We start from the raw sequence: 18,808 nt of genomic DNA, 5'->3' as shown, positions 1-18,808 counted from the left end.
CTTTAGCCTTTGGCCAAACATTCCTCCTATGATGCAAATATCATCAATTTGCATCACAGGAGGAATTTTTCCAGAAATAAAATGCATAAATCTCTCGTCTCAGGGGGATATGAGGGGGAAAGCACAATCATTTGAATATACTCCAGGGTTTCTACTGATACAAAGCAATATGCTAATCGCTGAAGTAGCCCTTTAAAAAAGATAAGGGTACTCACCAATTGCAGATTACAATAGGACAAAGCTGTTATATTCGGAGCTATTCCGAGATGTGTCTGAAGTCTGCGGTCTTTTGCTTTATAAACTCCACAATAGGATCGTTGTTAACCAAGTGTGCCATACTAGACCTAAAAAGTGAAGCCAAAGCATCTGAATCGCCCTCTTGTGGTTGGATGCAGTAGGTCATAAACCCTGTCCTCTCCACGTAACGTAATGGGACACAGACAAACTAAATAATCAAATTACACTATTGCAAACAAGTTATTTGATGCAATATAAACGGAGGTGTGACGTTATGATTGACAGCTTCTAAAAGCAAAGCTGTCACTGAGGCACCAGCGGACATTTTCAGGAGGAAATTAGAGCTTTAACTTTAATTTCTACATTTCCATAACTGCTTATTTCACAAAAAGTTCAGGTGTGTGTGGTTGATTAAGCAGGAGTGTGGACGGTGGCTCCACTTTGGGGGGGCTGCGTCGATGCTAGACAAATTTCTGGTGGGGCTTTAGCCAAAGCAAGCCCCAGCCTAGCACTGCCACTGAGCACACGTGAATAAACGTATTTTTGCATAAGGGTATGTGCTAATTCTGCTGTGTCTTACACCAGGCTGTTTTAGGTTTTTGGGAATTGTTTCTTCTGAAATTATCTTTTCTAGCCTCAACATTCTTTGTGTGCTTACATACTCCGAAACACTGTGGGCTACGACTGATTTCCAGTTGATGCCATTCAGGGGCATAAAAAATGCTGACAGCTCTCGCTGTGAGGCCTTGGAGAAGCCAATCTTAACAAGTGACCATGGAGCTGGACTCTTGGCACAGGTGAAACTAGAAATAAAGTTCACTGCCAGAACACATCAGTGTAAAGGAACTTTCCCTCAATGAAATAATTCACAGAAACAAACAAACATACAATGCAGAAAAAGTTGGCATGAAATGGAAGTTGCGATAGTCGTTTCTTCCATATTGTGACATTTTCTTGGCTTCTCAAACAAGAACAAATGTAGGACGAGGCTTGATTTGTCCATAGGAAACTGGTTGTGGTTTGCTATCGGTGGATCTCATGTGAGTGACAGGTTGCCCCGCCCTCACGCCAGTAAACGCATCATCAGAGAAGAGATGTCCCTGCAAGAGGGAGGGCAATTTATTTTGATTTAACATTATGGATTGAGCAAATTCCTTTATAAAAAATATTCCATAAAAAGGGTCTAATATGAAATTAGGACAAAAATATATAATTATTTTCTTCAGGCGTTTTTCAAGAAACTTCAATCTAAAAGCCTTTTCATATACAATGACAAAGACCACTACCATCAGGCTCCAAAAACCATTAAAATATCATACAACATCATACTTCCATAGAAATGCAATATCTCTGAACAGACTTAAAGTTTGCTCACCTCTGACAAAGTTCTCAGATCTCATTTGTGATGGTTTCAGATTCAAAAATGCCCAATTAACTCATGATGCAGGGTTTGACCTCATAGAAAGCTGCAGTGGATTCCTTCACATGACCGGATATTATACAGTAGAGCACAAGCCATTGTGTTCCAAGATATGGTAACCAACTGTTATTGTATTAAAAATGTTTGCATGAAGGGTTAACAAAGTCATATGGGTTTGGAACGACGTGAAGGTGAGTAAATGACAGGATTTTCATACTGAGTGAACTATTTCTTCAAGCACACTTTCCTTTTGTCATTGTGGAATCTGTTGAACAAACAGCGCTCAGTCCTGCCTCTTGAAATCAAGCGTTTAACACACACTCCCTCCTGCGTGACCTGCTTTACTGTCTGTCGTCTCACTCTCGTCCGTCTGATAGCAGCAGCTCAGCTCATCCCTTCATCCAGAGCGCTGACTCTCACCGTCTATACACTGAAGAATAGGCTACAGCAATAAAATAACAGGTGAGTGCACGATTACAGGAATGATGGGAATATTTCATCCTCCACATGCAGTCTGCATTTTTGTATTAGATATTTGCTGGTGTAAAAACGCTCTTTGCAGATTTCTAAGGCACAATAACTTGCCAGATGCTTTGAAGAGAAACAATTTGTCAAGTTATGTCATTATTTTTATTCAGTGGAAATCATTTAGGTAAGCATGTTTGTAAAGACTGCAATCTTCAACTTATCATTTGAGTGATTTTTTTTTATCATTTATTGTTTTAAATCTACTAAAGTGGTCAAAAGTGTTGTCCAGCTTAGGGAAATTGACATCTATACTCTCTCTCTAAATATTATTAACATATTTATTTATTTATTTATTTTAATAACGCAATGAAACATGCCAAATTGTGCAACATTTTGGCCAGGCTGTCATAAAAAGATATTATGAAAAGCGAGAGAACCAAGGAAATATTAATAACCGATTATTATTTTTTTGCATGGTAAAGTAAAATCTAAAACTGCAAATTAAATGATTTTATCAGAAAAATACCTGAACAAATTGTAGTGTTTTGTCCCTCCCTAAATATTAATATCCGAATATCCCCTCTCTACAGCTGTGTTCTTTTGCGTGTATTCATTCACTTGTATCCAACAAATGAGAATAATACAAGAATAAAGCTACAAATATGAGAATAATGCAGATAGTATTAACCCTTTCATGCATAGAGGTCACTATAACGTGTACAGCAAAAAGCATTTTCTTGCATCTGCATGGGTTTTGATGGCATATAGTTGCACATAAACCTCTACAGTTGACCTTTGTGCATAATCACATTGCCACCAAGATGGCCAAGGGCCAGTCAAAAATGCCAAGTTCTCCTGAATATTCATCTATTACTTCTATTCTGAGACTCTTGCAGATAAAAACATTTTGTAGCATCAAGCAATATCTAATGAGTCATATCTCAGTTACATTTTCCAAGCATTGATTTTAGATTGGTAGAAAATTCTGATTAATCATCAGTCCACTAAAATTCATATTATCACTGTGACTGTTGTTTTTTGACTGTTGTATCTGCAGTAACTTTTTTGACTGTAAATTAATGTAATTGTGTTATTAGAATTTAATTTGCATTAACATCGAAAAGTAATGTGATTATGCAATGCATGTTACTTGTAATGTGTTACTTTACTTGTAACATCGAAAAGAAATCTGATTGGTTATGCATGTTACTTGTAGGGTGGGGGGAAACAATAACCACTAGACAAAATCAAAAATCACGTTGAGCAGTGATGTAGAAGTTTTGACTGCAAAGCTTACACTGGTGGCGTACCTGAGAGACAATGGATTTCACATTAAGTGATATAATTTTTAACAGTAAGAAAACGTGTTCTAAAGCTTGTTGTTTTGCAGAACACAGTTATATATGAGAAGAGAAAGGCCTACAGTAGTTAGGGATTACTTTTTATTTAAGGAAATATTTATATTTACAGAATGACATTTATTTTTTATATTGTCTGTCAGGAAAAATGCCCCTAGAAGGCATGCTTCCCAGTATCATAATTACTGTAGTTATGTTCTGAGTATTGGTTTTTCTATCAAATGTAATCTGATTGAATAAATATATTTGGACTTTATATTTAAAAATTACCTCACATTAGCATCAGCTAGCTAGTTAGCCAGCCAGGTAACATCAGCTAATTTTTTTTTTGTTGGTTTAACTTAAAAAGTAAGTAACCTGGTTGCCATAAAATTTTGAGTTTAATTGAAATTAAAAATTTGAGTTGATACAATAAAGGAAATTTGTTTAATAAATAGAAACTCAAAATATTATTGTATTCGAACCACATAAAAAATTTGATAAATCATGAAAATAGCACAATTTGGCATGTTTCACTGCGTCATCAGAAATACAGTGCCTTGCGAAAGTATTCGGCCCCCTTGAACTTTGCGACCTTTTTGCCACATTTCAGGCTTCAAACATAATGATATGAAACTGTAATTTTTTGTGAAGAATCAACAACAATTGGGACACAATCATGAAGTGGAATGAAATTTATTGGATATTTCAAACTTTTTTAACAAATCAAAAACTGAAAAATTGGGCGTGCAAAATTGTTCGGCCCCTTTACTTTCAGTGCAGCGAACTCTCTCCAGAAGTTCAGTGAGGATCTCTGAATGATCCAATGATGACCTAAATGACTAATGATGATGATGAATCCACCTGTGTGTAATCAAGTCTCTGTATAAATGCACCTGCACTGTGATAGTCTCAGAGGTCCGTTTAAAGCGCAGAGAGCATCATGAAGAAAAAGGAACACACCAGACAGGTCCGAGATACTGTTGTGGAGAAGTTTAAAGCCGGATTTGGATACAAAAAGATTTCCCAAGCTTTAAACATCCCAAGGAGCACTGTGCAAGCGATAATTTTGAAATGAAAGGAGTATCCGACCACTGCAAATCTACCAAATCTACCATGGTGGTGGCAGCATCATGGTTTGGGCCTGCTTTTCTTCAGCAGGGACAGGGAAGATGGTTAAAATTGATGGGAAGATGGATGGAGCCAAATACAGGACCATTCTGGAAGAAAACCTGATGGAGTCTGCAAAAGACCTGAGACTGGGACGGAGATTTGTCTTCCAACAAGACAATGATCCAAAACATAAAGCAAAATCTCCAACGGAATGGTTCAGAAATAAACATATCCAGGTGTTAGAATGGCCAAGTCAAAGTCCAGACCTGAATCCAATCGAGAATCTGTGGAAAGAACTGAAAACTGCTGTTCACAAACGCTCTCCATCCAACCTCACTGAGCTCGAGCTGTTCTGCAGGAGGAATGGGCAAACATTTCAGTCTCTCGATGTGCAAAACTGACAGAGACACACCCCAAGCGACTTACAGCTGTAATCGCAGCAAAAGGTGGCGCTACAAAGTATTAACTTAAGGGGGGCGAATAATTTTGCACGCCCAATTTTTCCATTTTTGATTTGTTAAAAAAGTTTGAAATATCCAATAAATTTCGTTCCACTTCATGATTGTGTCCCACTTGTTGTTGATTCTTGACAAAAAATTACAGGTTCATATCATTATGTTTGAAGCCTGAAATGTGGCAGAAGGTCGCAAAGTTCAAGGGGGCTGAATACTTTCGCAAGGCACTGTAAAACACACACAATTACCCAATATGCTTACAACATCTTTTAATAATATTTGAATAAAGGTTGTCGAATCTCAAAAAAAGTTCATTGTATTAACTCAAAATTTTAATGTCAATGAACTCAAAATTAAGGCAACCAGGTAACTTTTTTTCTAAATATTTTTTTACAGTGTGGATATTTTTCATACTTGGTTATGCCATTAGCGTTACCAACTTTTTTAATATAACTCAACTTTTATTCATCTGAAAGAAGAACGTCATATACACCTAGGATGACTTGAGGGTGAGTAAATCATAGGCTAATTTTAATTTTTGGGTGAACTATCCCTTTAAGGGGGCGTTTTCCCTCCTATTGTGTTACCTGCTCATTTCAAATGAGATTGAAAACACCTGACTGCTAGGTTTTCTCAGAGGAGAGCTATGAAATGTGTCCAACTTAAACATATTCATAATAATCAGATAATAAGGGTAAAAATCGACATACTCTGGAACACTGTCTGGAGGGAGCATATAAATTGGTGGTCCGCAGTTGTACATTGACAGGTAACGTTAGAGATCTATGTTAGAATCACGTCCTCATGTTTTGATAACAAATATACGTAAAGTTCAACTTGTATGAAGTTCAATTGTGTTTCCATTATTTCACATCTATATTTTTAGTGTATATTTTATAGTTTTATAAATGTAAAATTGTATTGTTTTTTGTTTAGTTTAAAAAAAAAGAAAAAGTTTTGTTGTTGTTGTTGTTTACTGTTTTATGTGTAATACAGTATCTCTTCAGTTTAAACCATAAACGCATGCTAAGACATCTGAAAATCTCTTTTTAAAATACTTTTTAAATCTTGTTTTTCATGCCCTAAGAGCAATATAAACATAAGAAAAAATCCTGACTGAGATCATAATTCATGCATGAAAGCAGTGCTATAGTTCTACCGGACTAATGCAATGTGCAAAATGATAGTTAGCTTTCTATGGAAAGATACATGTTCAGTCATTTCTGCAATGGATAATTAAATTATATGTTGTCCTCCAAATTAATAATATAAATATTATTTATATAATATTATATAAATATAATGTGTCTAGTTATCCTCAAGAGTAATGGAGCACCAGTTAGAGATCAGAGCAGTTCTACTGTAACATTATGTTTTTCATAAACCTTATGACAGCCAAGCCTTTCTTTTCCAAATGCCAGTAGTTTCGCAGAGCTTCTAAATAATATTGTGCTTCCCATGTGTAGGCTCCCACTGTGTGACAATAAAGGCCTTCAGAATCTCATTAAGCTTCATACAATAAGTCATCTGTGTTTAAAGCCTCACTCGGCACTTGACTTGAGTAGATGGGGATGACAAGAGGCAGTTTATCCAACAGTAATCTACAATACTAAACAAAAAAATAATACAATATATTGTTTATATAAGACATATAAACAGCTCTAATGTGTACAGTTATTGTGTTTGTAATGAAAGCAACAGAAGATTTTAGATGTTGACACGATTTTGAAACTGAACTTTGAAATAAAATTTTAATGCATTTAATTAATTTAACCCCCATAGCTGCATGTTATGTTTTGGAAGTGATTTTGGAAGCTGAATATTTTAAAAACCATGAAGTTTAATGTATATTTTGTTGGAATTATTTGGCACAACTACACTAAAGTATTGGGACACCCCTCCAAATCACAGAAGAAGCAATAGCAACAGACCTCTTAACTTCACATGGTCTTCAGATTAGCTCAAGAACAGTGCGTAGAGAGCTTCATGGAATGGGTTTCCATGGCCGAGCAGCTCATCCAAGCCTTACATCACCAAGTGCAATGCAACGTGTCGGATGCAGTGGGGTAAAGCAGTCACCACTGGACTCTAGAGCAGTGGAGACGTGTTCTCTGGAGTGACCAATCACGCTTCTCTGTCTGGCAATCCAATTGACAGTTGCCAGGAGAACGGTACTTGCCTAACTGCATTGTGCCAAGTGTAAAGTTTGGTAGAGGGGTGTTATGGTGTGGGGTTGTTTTTCAGGGGTTAGGCTTGACCCCTTTGTTCCAGTGAAAGGAACTCTTAATGCTTCAGCATACCAAGACACTTTGGACAATTTCATGCTCCCAACTCTGTGAGAACAGTTTGCGGATTGCCCCTTCCTGTTCCAACATGACTGCGCACCTGTGCACAAAGCAAGGTCCATAAAGATATAAATGAATGAGCGAGTTTGGTGTGGAGGAACTTGACCGGCCTGCACAGAGTCCTGACCTCAACCCGATAGACCTTTGGGATAAATTAGAGCTGAGACTGTGAGCCAGACCTTCTCATCCAGTATCAGTGCCTGACCTCACAAATGAGCTTCTAGAAGAATGGTCAAAAATCCCCATAAACACTAACCCTTGTGGAAAGCCTTCCCAGAAGAGTTGAAGCTGATATCGCTGCAAAGGGTGGGCCAACTCCATATTAAACCCTATGGATTAAGAATGGGATGTCATTCAGTTCATATGCATGTAAAGGCAGACATCCAAAAACTTTGCCCATATCATTTAATGGAATGGCATTTGTTGTACAAATGCGTAATAATTGTATTGTATTGCAGCTGCAGTTCACAAAAAATTATCACATATTTACACACATTTATAACCATTTTGGGTAACACTTTAGAATACTTAAAATAGTAGTTCTTAGGAAACGTTCACACTGCAGGCAAAAGTGGCCCAAATCTGATTTTTTTGGGGTCAAGTGACCAGGTCAGACCTCTTCAGAGCTAGTGTGAACACTCAAATCTAGCCCAGATCTGATTTTTTCAAATCAGATTTAGACCACATACATATGTGGTCCTGAATCAGACCCAGATCTGATTTTTTCCAATGCGGCCGCAGTGTGAACAACCAAAGCGGATTTGATGCGGATATGATGCGTATTTTACGTCAATCTATGTCGACATTTGTCACAATTATGCACCAGCGAGTTAGCCCTAGACACAACAGACACAGACAGTAACATTTAAAACTAGACTAGATATGGAGAACAGCGATGGAGCGAGTCAATGGAGGGAGAGTGAGGTGTTAGACCTGATAAGTATATGGGGAGATACTTCAATTCAAGCTAAACTAGAAGGATCCTACCGTAACCACTCCGTTTTTGAAAGCACACGAAATGGAAGAACGGGGACACAGAAAAACGTGGCTTCAGTGCCAAAGGAAGGTGACAAAAGGCCAAAATAACTAATTTTGCTCTCTTTCTTTTTGTTCTTCTCCTCTTCAGCACCTGCTCATTAATGTTATGGCTTCCATTACACAAACATGTTTAAATAAAAGCGAAAAGGCTTACTTCCTCTATAACCTCTCGAACTTTAGTGCAACAGCGTGCTGCGTCTGATGTCATTGATATTGTTCTTTTGCACATGCGGGATAGTTTGAAACCTGAAACAGTTCACACTGGAATCAGATAGACCACATTTTAAAAGGTAATGTGAACAGCCAAACAAAAAATCAGATCTGAGCAAAAAATCAGAATTGATCATTAAGACTTGCAGTGTGAATGGGACTTTAGTAGTCCTCCGGGGAGGTATGAAACCATAGTAATTATCTATTAAATAATAGTGAACTACCTCATGCAGCTGAGCACTATTACTTACTATTAGAGTTTCTTGTTAGGTAATAATAGCTACTAGTGCATCACTCATTTCTTCCTGGAACAGTATTCTAAAGTGTTACCCAATTTTGGATTGTTGCAGTGTTTCTTATAATGAGAAGTGAGAAATAAGAAACAAATAAATGTCAAATAATAAAATGAGTTAGTAATGGTGTGGTAGGTAGTGACCGTGTTCCCTTGTGAGAAAGAAGTATTCCACTTTTGCATACTTTTGAAAAGTGTACTTATTACAATATATTTAACAGTAAAATTTAAATAACTTAGAATTGCAAATTAAATAAAAATGTATTGCTTACATTTATTACATGCAATTAGCTTAACTTAAAAGTGCTTTAAGAGTAGGACTTAAGTACATCTTTATATGTAATTTCTTAATTCTATTGTCTTTGAAATATGGTGTACTAACAACCATTTATGGTCACCGAAAATATACTTTTAAGATTTGAAGTACACTAGTGCACATTCAATACAAAGTTCACCTCTATTTTTTGCTTTGTCATGCTGAGTGACTCAAATTATAAATGTGTTCTTCCCAAAACGTTTGCTATAATACATGACTGTGAGCTGCTCTTATATGGTGTTTAACCCATATTTAGTAAATAAGAATAATTTTAATTGTTGCTAGAGTGAGTTTAAAGTGAGGGTAAAAGGATAATTTCAATGTCAGTTCATATCAGCCTCTCTCATGTGATAAGCTACACTTCCTGCTTTGGATCACCGTCAGACTGCAGAGCCATGGGTGGAGTGTGAAGTCCAGCTCCTCCTCTCTAAATGTCATTTGGGCTTAATGGGTGGAGCTAGAATATCCATCCACACCCTAACTCCTCCCATAACTCAATTCTTCCGCCCATTAGACATCCTGAGAGGAGGTGCAGTGAGCACCACTTGAATGTCAAGGCTGTTATGAGAGCGAGGGGAGGGAGGGGTTAGTTGCATCATCATACTTACCCTTGCCTTCCCTGTTCACTCTCCGACGGGCAGTTGAGCACATGGTCTTGAATGTTTGCCCACTGGGATAAAGGACCCCTGCTTCACACAGCTCACGCCTGCGTGGTCTTTTTACCATCAGGTGAATATCAGAGATAAAAGGGAGAGTCTAAAGGAGCAGGTGCAGAAGGATCAAAACAGAGCTTAAACTCACATGCTGAAGGCTATTGAAACTGCAGCCAGAATGTACTAAAACCTCAGGAGAATCAGGTGGGATGTATGTGTGTATATTTGTGTTTATCCATGAGTGTGTTAAAAGTATTTTTGTAAACCAGTGAGCCAAAAAAGATTCAAGGGCACTGGAGAGTACGTAACTATACTGGTATGAAAACAAACTGGTTATTGTGAATGGGGTGAATGGATTACAATAAAGAAGAAGGAAACTGTCATGTCATAGAACGAGGAAGGTGATCAAAGTGAATATATAAAGGTGATTACAGGAACTGTTGGTGTAGTATTATGTGTAATGAGTTTATAAGTAACCTGTGTTGCTGTTTGGCTTTAGTATTGTGACTTTGAATGGGAAGGTCATGTGACATGACTGGTCAGAGTTCAAATAATAAGGACTGGGTAAAATTCAAAATGGGTTAAAAAAAAAAGGGACTTACCCTCATGGTAACACTTAATAAGGTTCATTAGTTGACTACATTATTTACCATGACCTAATAATGAACTGCACTTATAAAGCATTCATTTATCTATGTTAATGCATTATTAAAATCTTGTTAACATTAGTTAATGCACTGTGAACGAACATGAACGAACAATGAACAGTTGTGTTTTTATTAACTAACGTTAACAAAGATGAACAAATACAGAAACAAATGCACTCCCCATGGTTAGCTCATGTTAGTTAATACATTAACTAATGAGACCTAATATTTTCAGTGTAACTGACGATGCATGCTAAAACATACATCAAAAGGACAACAGGGATCTCCAATCTTGCTCACTTTCCAGCAGTTTAGTTCCAGCCCTATTAATATAAGCCTGGCTCTGTCCTCCTACGTACTTCCGCTCAATTTCCATTTTCCTTCACTACTAAAAATGAAATGTACGAGAGTCTGGTAAGACCAGGCTAAAAAAATCTCTCTCCAAGATGGGAATTTGCTTTCAAACGTTCACAGGCACAGCCACATACCATATGCCACACACACTCTCCATCGAGCACATGCTCATTGTCTGAATGCAGTCACTTATCTGTCAGACAGCAGCTCAAATGTCTGTACTTTGAACTTTCTATAGTGTTTTTCCCTCCTAAAGTTTAGTATTGGTCAAATACTTTTGATCTAGACGAGTTTAATTAATTTTTTTCACCTACTGTTGGGATCACAATTATTTTGTAGCCCAAGAGATTGTGAAGGGATCCATTGTAAAATATACAAATGGAAAAAAAAAAAAAAAAAATTAACATACTTTGTCATGATATTGCGAAGCCATTAAAAAACATCACAACTAATTGTCATATACATTTTATTTTTTGTTGTGTGTGTGTGTGTGTGTGTGTGTCTCTTATAATGTGGGATGGAAAATTGTTTTAGCTTCATATCTAAATTTGGTTACATTTAACTAAATATTATATTTTTTGTTCAACTTAAAGGTGCAATATGTACATTTTAGCAGCATATGGTGGTGAGTTTGCAAATTGCAACTGCCCACTGCTTACCCCTCCCTTTCAAACCACACAGAGAAGCTACTAAGCGGTGGCTGACACAGGACAAAGATGTCATCGTCTGAGACAGCAGAGTAGCTTGGAAGTTTGTCCGTTTAGGGCTACTGTAGAAACATGATTGCGCAAATAGTAGGCCTAAGGGGACCCGCAGTGTATGTAGATAGAAACGGCTCATTCTAAGGTAATAAAAACACGGTTAATTATGTAAAGTCTTTATACACAACTAAAAATATAAATTGTTAATATTAAATAATCCTGCAAATAATCCTGTCCTCACCTTGTCAGCACTCATTTTTCACTGTGTCTTTAGGAAATTCTGAGAGTAGTTTTTTAATGCCAAAAGAGGGTTTGCGCTGGTGCAAGCTGTTAGTAAATCTGGCACTTGGAATATAACTTTTGCATCTTTTTTAAAAAGCTTTATGCTGGTCGCTATTCACTGCTATTATATGAAAGACCACGAGCGGGACATTTTTTTCCTTAATTCTCCTTTTGTGGCCCATAAAAGCAAGGGCATACTGCACTAGAACAAAACCAGGGTGAGTAAATGATGACTTAGGCTACTTTTCATTTTAGGGTGAACTATCCCTTCTAGTCTAAACTGCAGGGTATGACAATTAGGACTGCGGGTGGCTTAAGGCTAGTAGGAATAATTCATGTGAATTTTTACTTTTACTTTTTTTTTTACTTTTTCTTTTTTTTTTTGCTCACCTTCAATATTCTCTCTAATGTTACGCACAGCACGCTGTTGAAGTAATGTTGCTAGTATCTTCTTGCTTCATTAAATCAAAAGTTTTCTGACATCAAAGCAGTTCTTTAAAGTAAAAGAAAAGCTATTGTAAAACTAACCACTTTACCTGTTCTCCCATCTTTTAGGTATCCTTTAGAAACCAGTTGCCTTTTGGACATCAGTGCCTTCATCATGTCACTGCTCACGCATGTTTTGGTCTGCCTTTTTGGCATTGGATCATGGGTGGCCATTAATGGGATGTGGGTGGAGCTACCTTTGATTGTCCCTGCCATTCCTGAGGGTTGGTACCTGCCCTCCTATCTCACAGTTATTATCCAGATGGCCAACATTGGCCCTCTCTTCATCACGCTCATGCACCGCTTCAGACCGGGCGTTCTGGACGAGCGGCCCGTTATATACACCATTGTGACAGTCGGTGTGGTGGCCACCTTCCTCCTGGCTTTCCTCTGGAACCGCACACTTACATTTGGAGATGGCGAACACAGTGCTGCCTTACTGTCCCTCAGCTTCCTGCTGTCTGTTGTGGACTGCACCTCGTCCGTCACCTTTTTACCCTTCATGATGCGTCTACAGCCTCAGTACCTCACCACCTACTTCATTGGAGAAGGTCTAAGTGGTCTGGTCCCAGCGCTGGTGGCTCTTATCCAAGGCGTAGGGGTGGTCCACTGTAAAAATGCAAGTGCTAATGCGAATTTTAGCATGGGGAACTCCTCCTTGGGCTTCGTTGGAGAACTAGAGGCAGACTACCAGCCGGCCAACTTCTCCGCTCAAGGTTTCTTCCTTTTTCTCAGTGTTATGATGACAGTGTGCCTGGGGGCTTTCGTGTTACTCAATCTCCACCCAGCTGTGGAGCGGGAACACAAGAGTAAAGGTTATATTGATGGTTCTCATCGGGTGGAGAAGATTGATATAAGTCAATCTCCAAACAGTGAAACTCCAGAACAGAGACCCATGCTGGATTTCCCGGAAGGCCCAGTGATAAAACGACGCAGCTCATTTGGAAAAGGAACCTACAGCAGAATAGAGCTGGTCCTCATTTTTGTAGTTCTGGCCTGGGTCAACGCATTGACCAATGCAGTCCTGCCCTCAGTCCAGGCTTACTCATGTTTGCCGTATGGAAATCAAGCCTATCATCTTGCAGCCACATTGTCCTCAGTTGCGAATCCAGTGGCGTGCTTCATTGCATTGTTTGCACCAATCAGGTGAGAAAAATAATAAACTTTGATTTAAAGTCAATCTTCTCTTCCTGGAGCTCAAACAGTAGAGCATGATGTGAGCAACACCAAGATCATGAGTTCAATTCCCAGGGGAATTTAAACCTTTAATGCAATATAAGTCGCTTATAAAAGTGTCTGCCAAATGCATAAATTATTAGACAAATTTGTCTAATAATGTTTAAACTGTTTAGCAAGAGTATAACTGGCTCCCAAGGTGTGTTTTCTCCTGTAACTAACAACATTTCGTTTTTTTTCTCCTTGCCACTGTCACTTCTAGCTTGTTTATTAGAGGATTAAATCATGTGTTGACTTTCTAACAGTCGCCTGCTTTTATTAGAGGTGGGCAATATGACAAACCCTTTACCACTCATTTTCAACCAAGATCTTTACCATAAGTAATTTACACTTTAATTACAGTAAGAAACGTTATAGTAAATATGTCTGAAACCAGAGATGCTACTAATTAAAATTAAAGCCATACCCTATCCGCTGGTTTCACAGACAAGGTTTAAGCTAGTCCCAGACTAAAATGCATGTTTGAGCTGTTTTAATGGAAAGCTAATATCTTAAATTAAGCCAGTGCCATTGTTTTGTCTCGATGCACATCAGTGTTTTTTTCAAGGCACTTTTAAAAAAGCTACTTAAATGTCCGAATTGAGCTATGGCCTAATCCTGGCTTAATCTAAGCCCTGTCTGAAACAGGCCTACCTTTCTCGACATTGTCACTTAAATTACTAAAAGAAAATTTGGAAAATGTTAAACTCACATCACTCTCTTTGATAACTGGCTAGTTTTCCCTTAAGACAACTGATTGTATCTTCACTTATGCTGTCTGAGAATTATTTTCTCTTTCAATCTAAAACCTAATCCAATCTAAATGTCTTAATTACTCCCGACATGTGCCGGAGCATCAAACTTTTCAGACTTTTCCCCTGTGATATCTTATTTTCATTAATACTTTTTGGGAACCGTACTCATTGTATTTTGAACGAAACAGACCAATATCTAAATCTCTTAGGCCTGGTTTCACAGAAAGGGCTTCGATTAAGATAGGATTAGGCCCTAGTTCAATTAGGACTAAAGCTGTATGCTACAAATTAATTTGACTTGAATTCATGCAACGATTTTATTTCCAAGTAACGTTTGACTGGCTGACTGACATGCTTTTATTATACAAATGAATCCTATGTTACTATGTCCAAGGTCTCTGGTGCTGATGGCGGTTCTGACAGTGACGGGCACAGGGTTTGGAGCGTATATAATGGCCATGGCAGCACTGAGCCCTTGCCCTCTGCTGATCAGTCATGACCTCGGAGCAGCGCTCATTGTGAGGCTCACACACACACACACATGCCTTCCATTGGTGATAGGTGCATTCATTTAGACATGTGAATTGAACTGTAAAATAAATGGCAGTGGCATTTACCTTGTCTTAGGGAGTTCAAAAGGGCATTTAATTGTAGGTTACTGTTACTACACTTACACGTATGCACAGTGCCATATACTTTAATACTTTTATACACAAACTAATGTGAGAGCAACAACATCACATAGGCTAATATCTATTTTCTCTTTCTCCCTTCATCTTTAGGTCATAACCTGGGTCATATTTGTCCTCAGTCTGTCCTATGTGAAGGTGATTATTGGAGTGATCCTGCGAGATGAAGGACACAGCGCCCTTGTGTGGTGTGGAGCTGTGGTGCAGCTGGGCTCTATGTTAGGTGCCCTGTCAATGTTCCCTTTGGTTAGTGTTTACGGGCTTTTCCAATCAGGAGATCCCTGTAATACCAAGTGTCCTAAATAAAATCAATCATTCAGGTAAAGTAAAGTGAATCAATTCCACACAAGACTGAATAATACACCCATGTATAATAATACAATATGACCACACAGTTTTACCCACCCTCTTTTTTTACATTTACAAATCCCAGCTACTGTATTGTTCCAACAACTATCTTTTCTTTTGGTTGTCATTTAGTTCATAGTACTGTTACATCATTATAAAGCAAGCTTCATAATCTGCTGTAATATCTGGCACTCCCTTACAGTTACAGTGTAACTTGTCAATTATGGCATTTTTGTTACATTTAAAATGTATACTTGATATGTAGTATTTTTAATATCTTATCGAAGTATGAGAATATTTATGTTTTTAAGACATGATGCTTAGTATAAAGCCTTGACCATTTTTTTTTTTGGCAAGTTTGGGAGGTTGGGGGAGGGAGAAATAAATATGTTCTCTAAGAATTAAGTCATTTGTATTGTGGTTATTTGGTCTATTTGGCTAATGTGTTTGACTGTCACTTGAACTAAAAAACTCATAATCCACCATGCAATCAACTCTATATCAATTCTCAAACTGGAAGAGAGAATGTGTCATTTTGATGGCTATGTATGAAACTATTTATTATTATGAAGGAAAAGTGAGCCTATGTATACAGCCTATCAGCAATAAATCATCTTTTGATAGCTCTTATTATATTACATTCCCAAAGCAGCTTTTTAAAAACCCAAGTGAGCATGTCAGCCAAATTGTAAAGAGCAAGAAAGCCTTAATCTGAGCCTTCCTTCTCTGATATGCATCAGTTAGATTTTGGACAAACAGAACACACAAACAAAAACCATCTGGCTATATCCTATATAATGTTATAATTATAGGACAGCCTTGATCTAATTATTGTAAGACAGTTTGCAAAAGAAAACCATTTAATACTATGTTCTAAATCATTAATGCAAAACATCTCATCACACGTGTAATAGTCTTCATAGCATTATAAAACCTGCTATTCAGTGCAGCAGGACTGCTATTGAGTTTACATTAAGGCCTTAATTTTTTTTTTAGAACTACTTCAACACACAATTGTTATATGTAGATGACAAATAAACAGTAAAAATGCTCTTTTGGACACCACTTTTGAAGGAAATAATTCATATTGTTATAGTGTGAATTGTAATGTTTGAGAAAATATAAGGAGTCACTAACTTTGTGAGTTATTTCACAGTTTTTTGAGCATTTGTAATGAAATGTGTCCAGTGGTATGACAGAAAGAATGTGTTGCATCAGAGGACAACAGAAATTAATAACTTTATAGTGGGTCCAAAAAGGTGCAATATTTGAACAATTCTGAGACAAAATCTTACCATGCACAAGTCATGGCTTTTAACATGACCTTGAATGGGGTTCTTCAACTAATTAAACATGTAGGTGGAATTGCCCGATTTAAAAATCAGGTTATGGTGTCACTGGAGGACATGCTTTTGTTTGTTTGTTTGTTTGTTTGTGTGCGTGTGTGTGTGTGTGTGTGTGTGTGTGTGTGTGTGTGTGTGTGTGTGTGTGTGTGTGTTTCGAAGCCAAAATGTATCAAATTCCTATGCTTTTAGAAATATGTGGATGGAAAAATATTTGTCATTTACTATAGACACTTAAAATTATGCCTGAGGTAGCCTATTTATTTAAATTTGTGTGCTTTCTTTATTTATAAAAGTTAGGCTATATGAATAGGTCAATGTAAGACAAAGAAATGTTAACGAGAGATAAGGATCTTGCGTGACAGTGAAAATGCCATGTCACGTCAACAACCCATATTCGATGAGAACATTAATGCAGAGCTGCCAACTCTCACGCATTGGCCGTGAGACATACGCATTTGATTGGTTTCACACGCTCACACGCCACACTCTTGATTTCTCACGCTGAAGTGTCAACCCTGTCGGTCAAATGCCTGAAAGATAAGTTTATCTATAGATCTACCTGATGAGCCACTCGTAATCAATTAGTTATGCTTTCGGTGAGGGGGTTCAAGATAAAGGTGCAACTAAATAAGTGTAGCGCGACCAAAAGCTACATTCCGTTTTAAGTTCTGACGAGAACGAGCAATGAGCGAAGCGCGAAAGCGTCTCTAGCTAACTATGGTCGCAAGTTCCATCATTAACGTTAAACGAGTCAGTGTTTCCCGAAACATTGTTCCAACAAACGTTTGCAAACTGCATCACAAAGTTGGTTGGAATGACAGCTCTCGACCTGTGATTATAGCAGAGTATCTTGGTTTCATGACGTGGACTTATGTCCATTTTTTAAAGAAACAATTCGTAACGAAAATAAATAGTCAAGCAATGCGCACGCGAGCAGCTCATGACTGGAGTCTCAGAGCGGTTCTGTTCGCGCTTCATCACTGCATGTGCTGTGAGTAACCTGCATCTTTAGCCTAATCCTGACTCCTGAGGATCTCATTTAAGTTGCATACATTTTGTTCTTGCACTGATGTTAAATTTGTAGCCATTTTGCACTTTGACAGCCAGTTTGAGATATAGGCTATATTTCAGAATTTTGTGCAATAATTCTGACAGTTTTTCCCATTGAAATGACTGGGAAAAAGTGTCCCAATAAACCCGAATTCACCCCATACTCTGTGAAATCATAATTACATTGCATTATGTTGCTTGGAACCCCAAATATTACAACATTCTTCATTAACAGTTATTCAGTTATTTGTAACAATCTCATTGTAAAAAAAGAAGAAGAATAAAGTAGTTTCAATATAGCTAGCTACTTTTTGAAAGTAGTGTAGCTACTTTTTCATAAGGGTAGCTTGAATGTAACTTAGCTACTTAAAGTAGTTTTACTACAAAACATTTTTTTTTTTAGATCAGCCACAGCAACAAAAAAAAGAGCCGCACAACAGACAGGACAGACAGATTTTTTTCCTTTTTCTTCCTTGTAAAAGTATGCTGTAGGTTGATAATGTATAATCAATTTGTTCTATTTAGAGAAAATCATGGCTCTAGTCAGGGGGCGTAACTTCAGTGCAACCCTACCCACATCAGGGTACTGGCGACAAAGTGACTCCACATGATATTGTGACACTCACATTTCAAATGAAATGCACTGGTTTCAGATTCGAAAATCACACGGCATTCGCCCTCAACCGCCACGCTTAGGATACGGACCACCTTTTCATCAGAGCACGTGAGCGAAGCAGACTGGTGTGACGCTGCGCTAGATATTCTGTTGTATGCCAGTGCGCTCCACTCACACTTCCCTCTAAAATGTGAATTGTTTGATTTAAAAGTAGCAATTTCAAGCTTTCTGTAGACGTGTTTCATGTTTATGTCATGTGATAAGTATTCAGTGAGTTTCAGATTCTCTCGCAGACAGAAAGTGCACCGTTTTTATTTTACAAAAGCACAAAGTTTTGTTGTTATTGTAAGTTTATTATAAATTATGTCTCACATTTATCTGTATGACTAAAAATAATATCCGCTATCATGACTAGTGAGGAAAAAAAACATCAGA

General features: G+C 37.7%; 1 protein-coding gene across 4 annotated transcripts; it reads left to right on the top strand.

Moving 5' to 3' along the window:
* Positions 1–1,999: 1,999 nt before the first annotated feature.
* slc52a3-2b (solute carrier family 52 member 3-2b) lies at positions 2,000–15,762 on the top strand. 4 transcript variants are annotated; one of them, XM_067449293.1, is made up of 4 exons: positions 2,000–2,119; positions 12,424–13,500; positions 14,719–14,842; positions 15,107–15,762. In XM_067449293.1, the coding sequence occupies exons 2-4, from the start codon at positions 12,470–12,472 to the stop codon at positions 15,317–15,319; spliced, it is 1,368 nt and encodes a 455-aa protein (XP_067305394.1). In that variant the 5' UTR covers positions 2,000–2,119; positions 12,424–12,469; the 3' UTR covers positions 15,320–15,762. The 4 variants fall into 4 exon arrangements, with proteins under 4 accessions (XP_067305394.1, XP_067305393.1, XP_067305392.1 ...); XM_067449292.1 differs by lacking the exon at positions 2,000–2,119 and adding an exon at positions 9,844–9,960; XM_067449291.1 differs by lacking the exon at positions 2,000–2,119 and adding an exon at positions 9,859–10,088.
* Positions 15,763–18,808: the final 3,046 nt, after the last annotated feature.

Source organism: Pseudorasbora parva, chromosome 7 (genome assembly GCF_024679245.1).
Source record: "Pseudorasbora parva isolate DD20220531a chromosome 7, ASM2467924v1, whole genome shotgun sequence".
NCBI classification, from domain to species: domain Eukaryota; kingdom Metazoa; phylum Chordata; class Actinopteri; order Cypriniformes; family Gobionidae; genus Pseudorasbora; species Pseudorasbora parva.
This window is presented reverse-complemented; position numbering and strand designations above follow the sequence as displayed.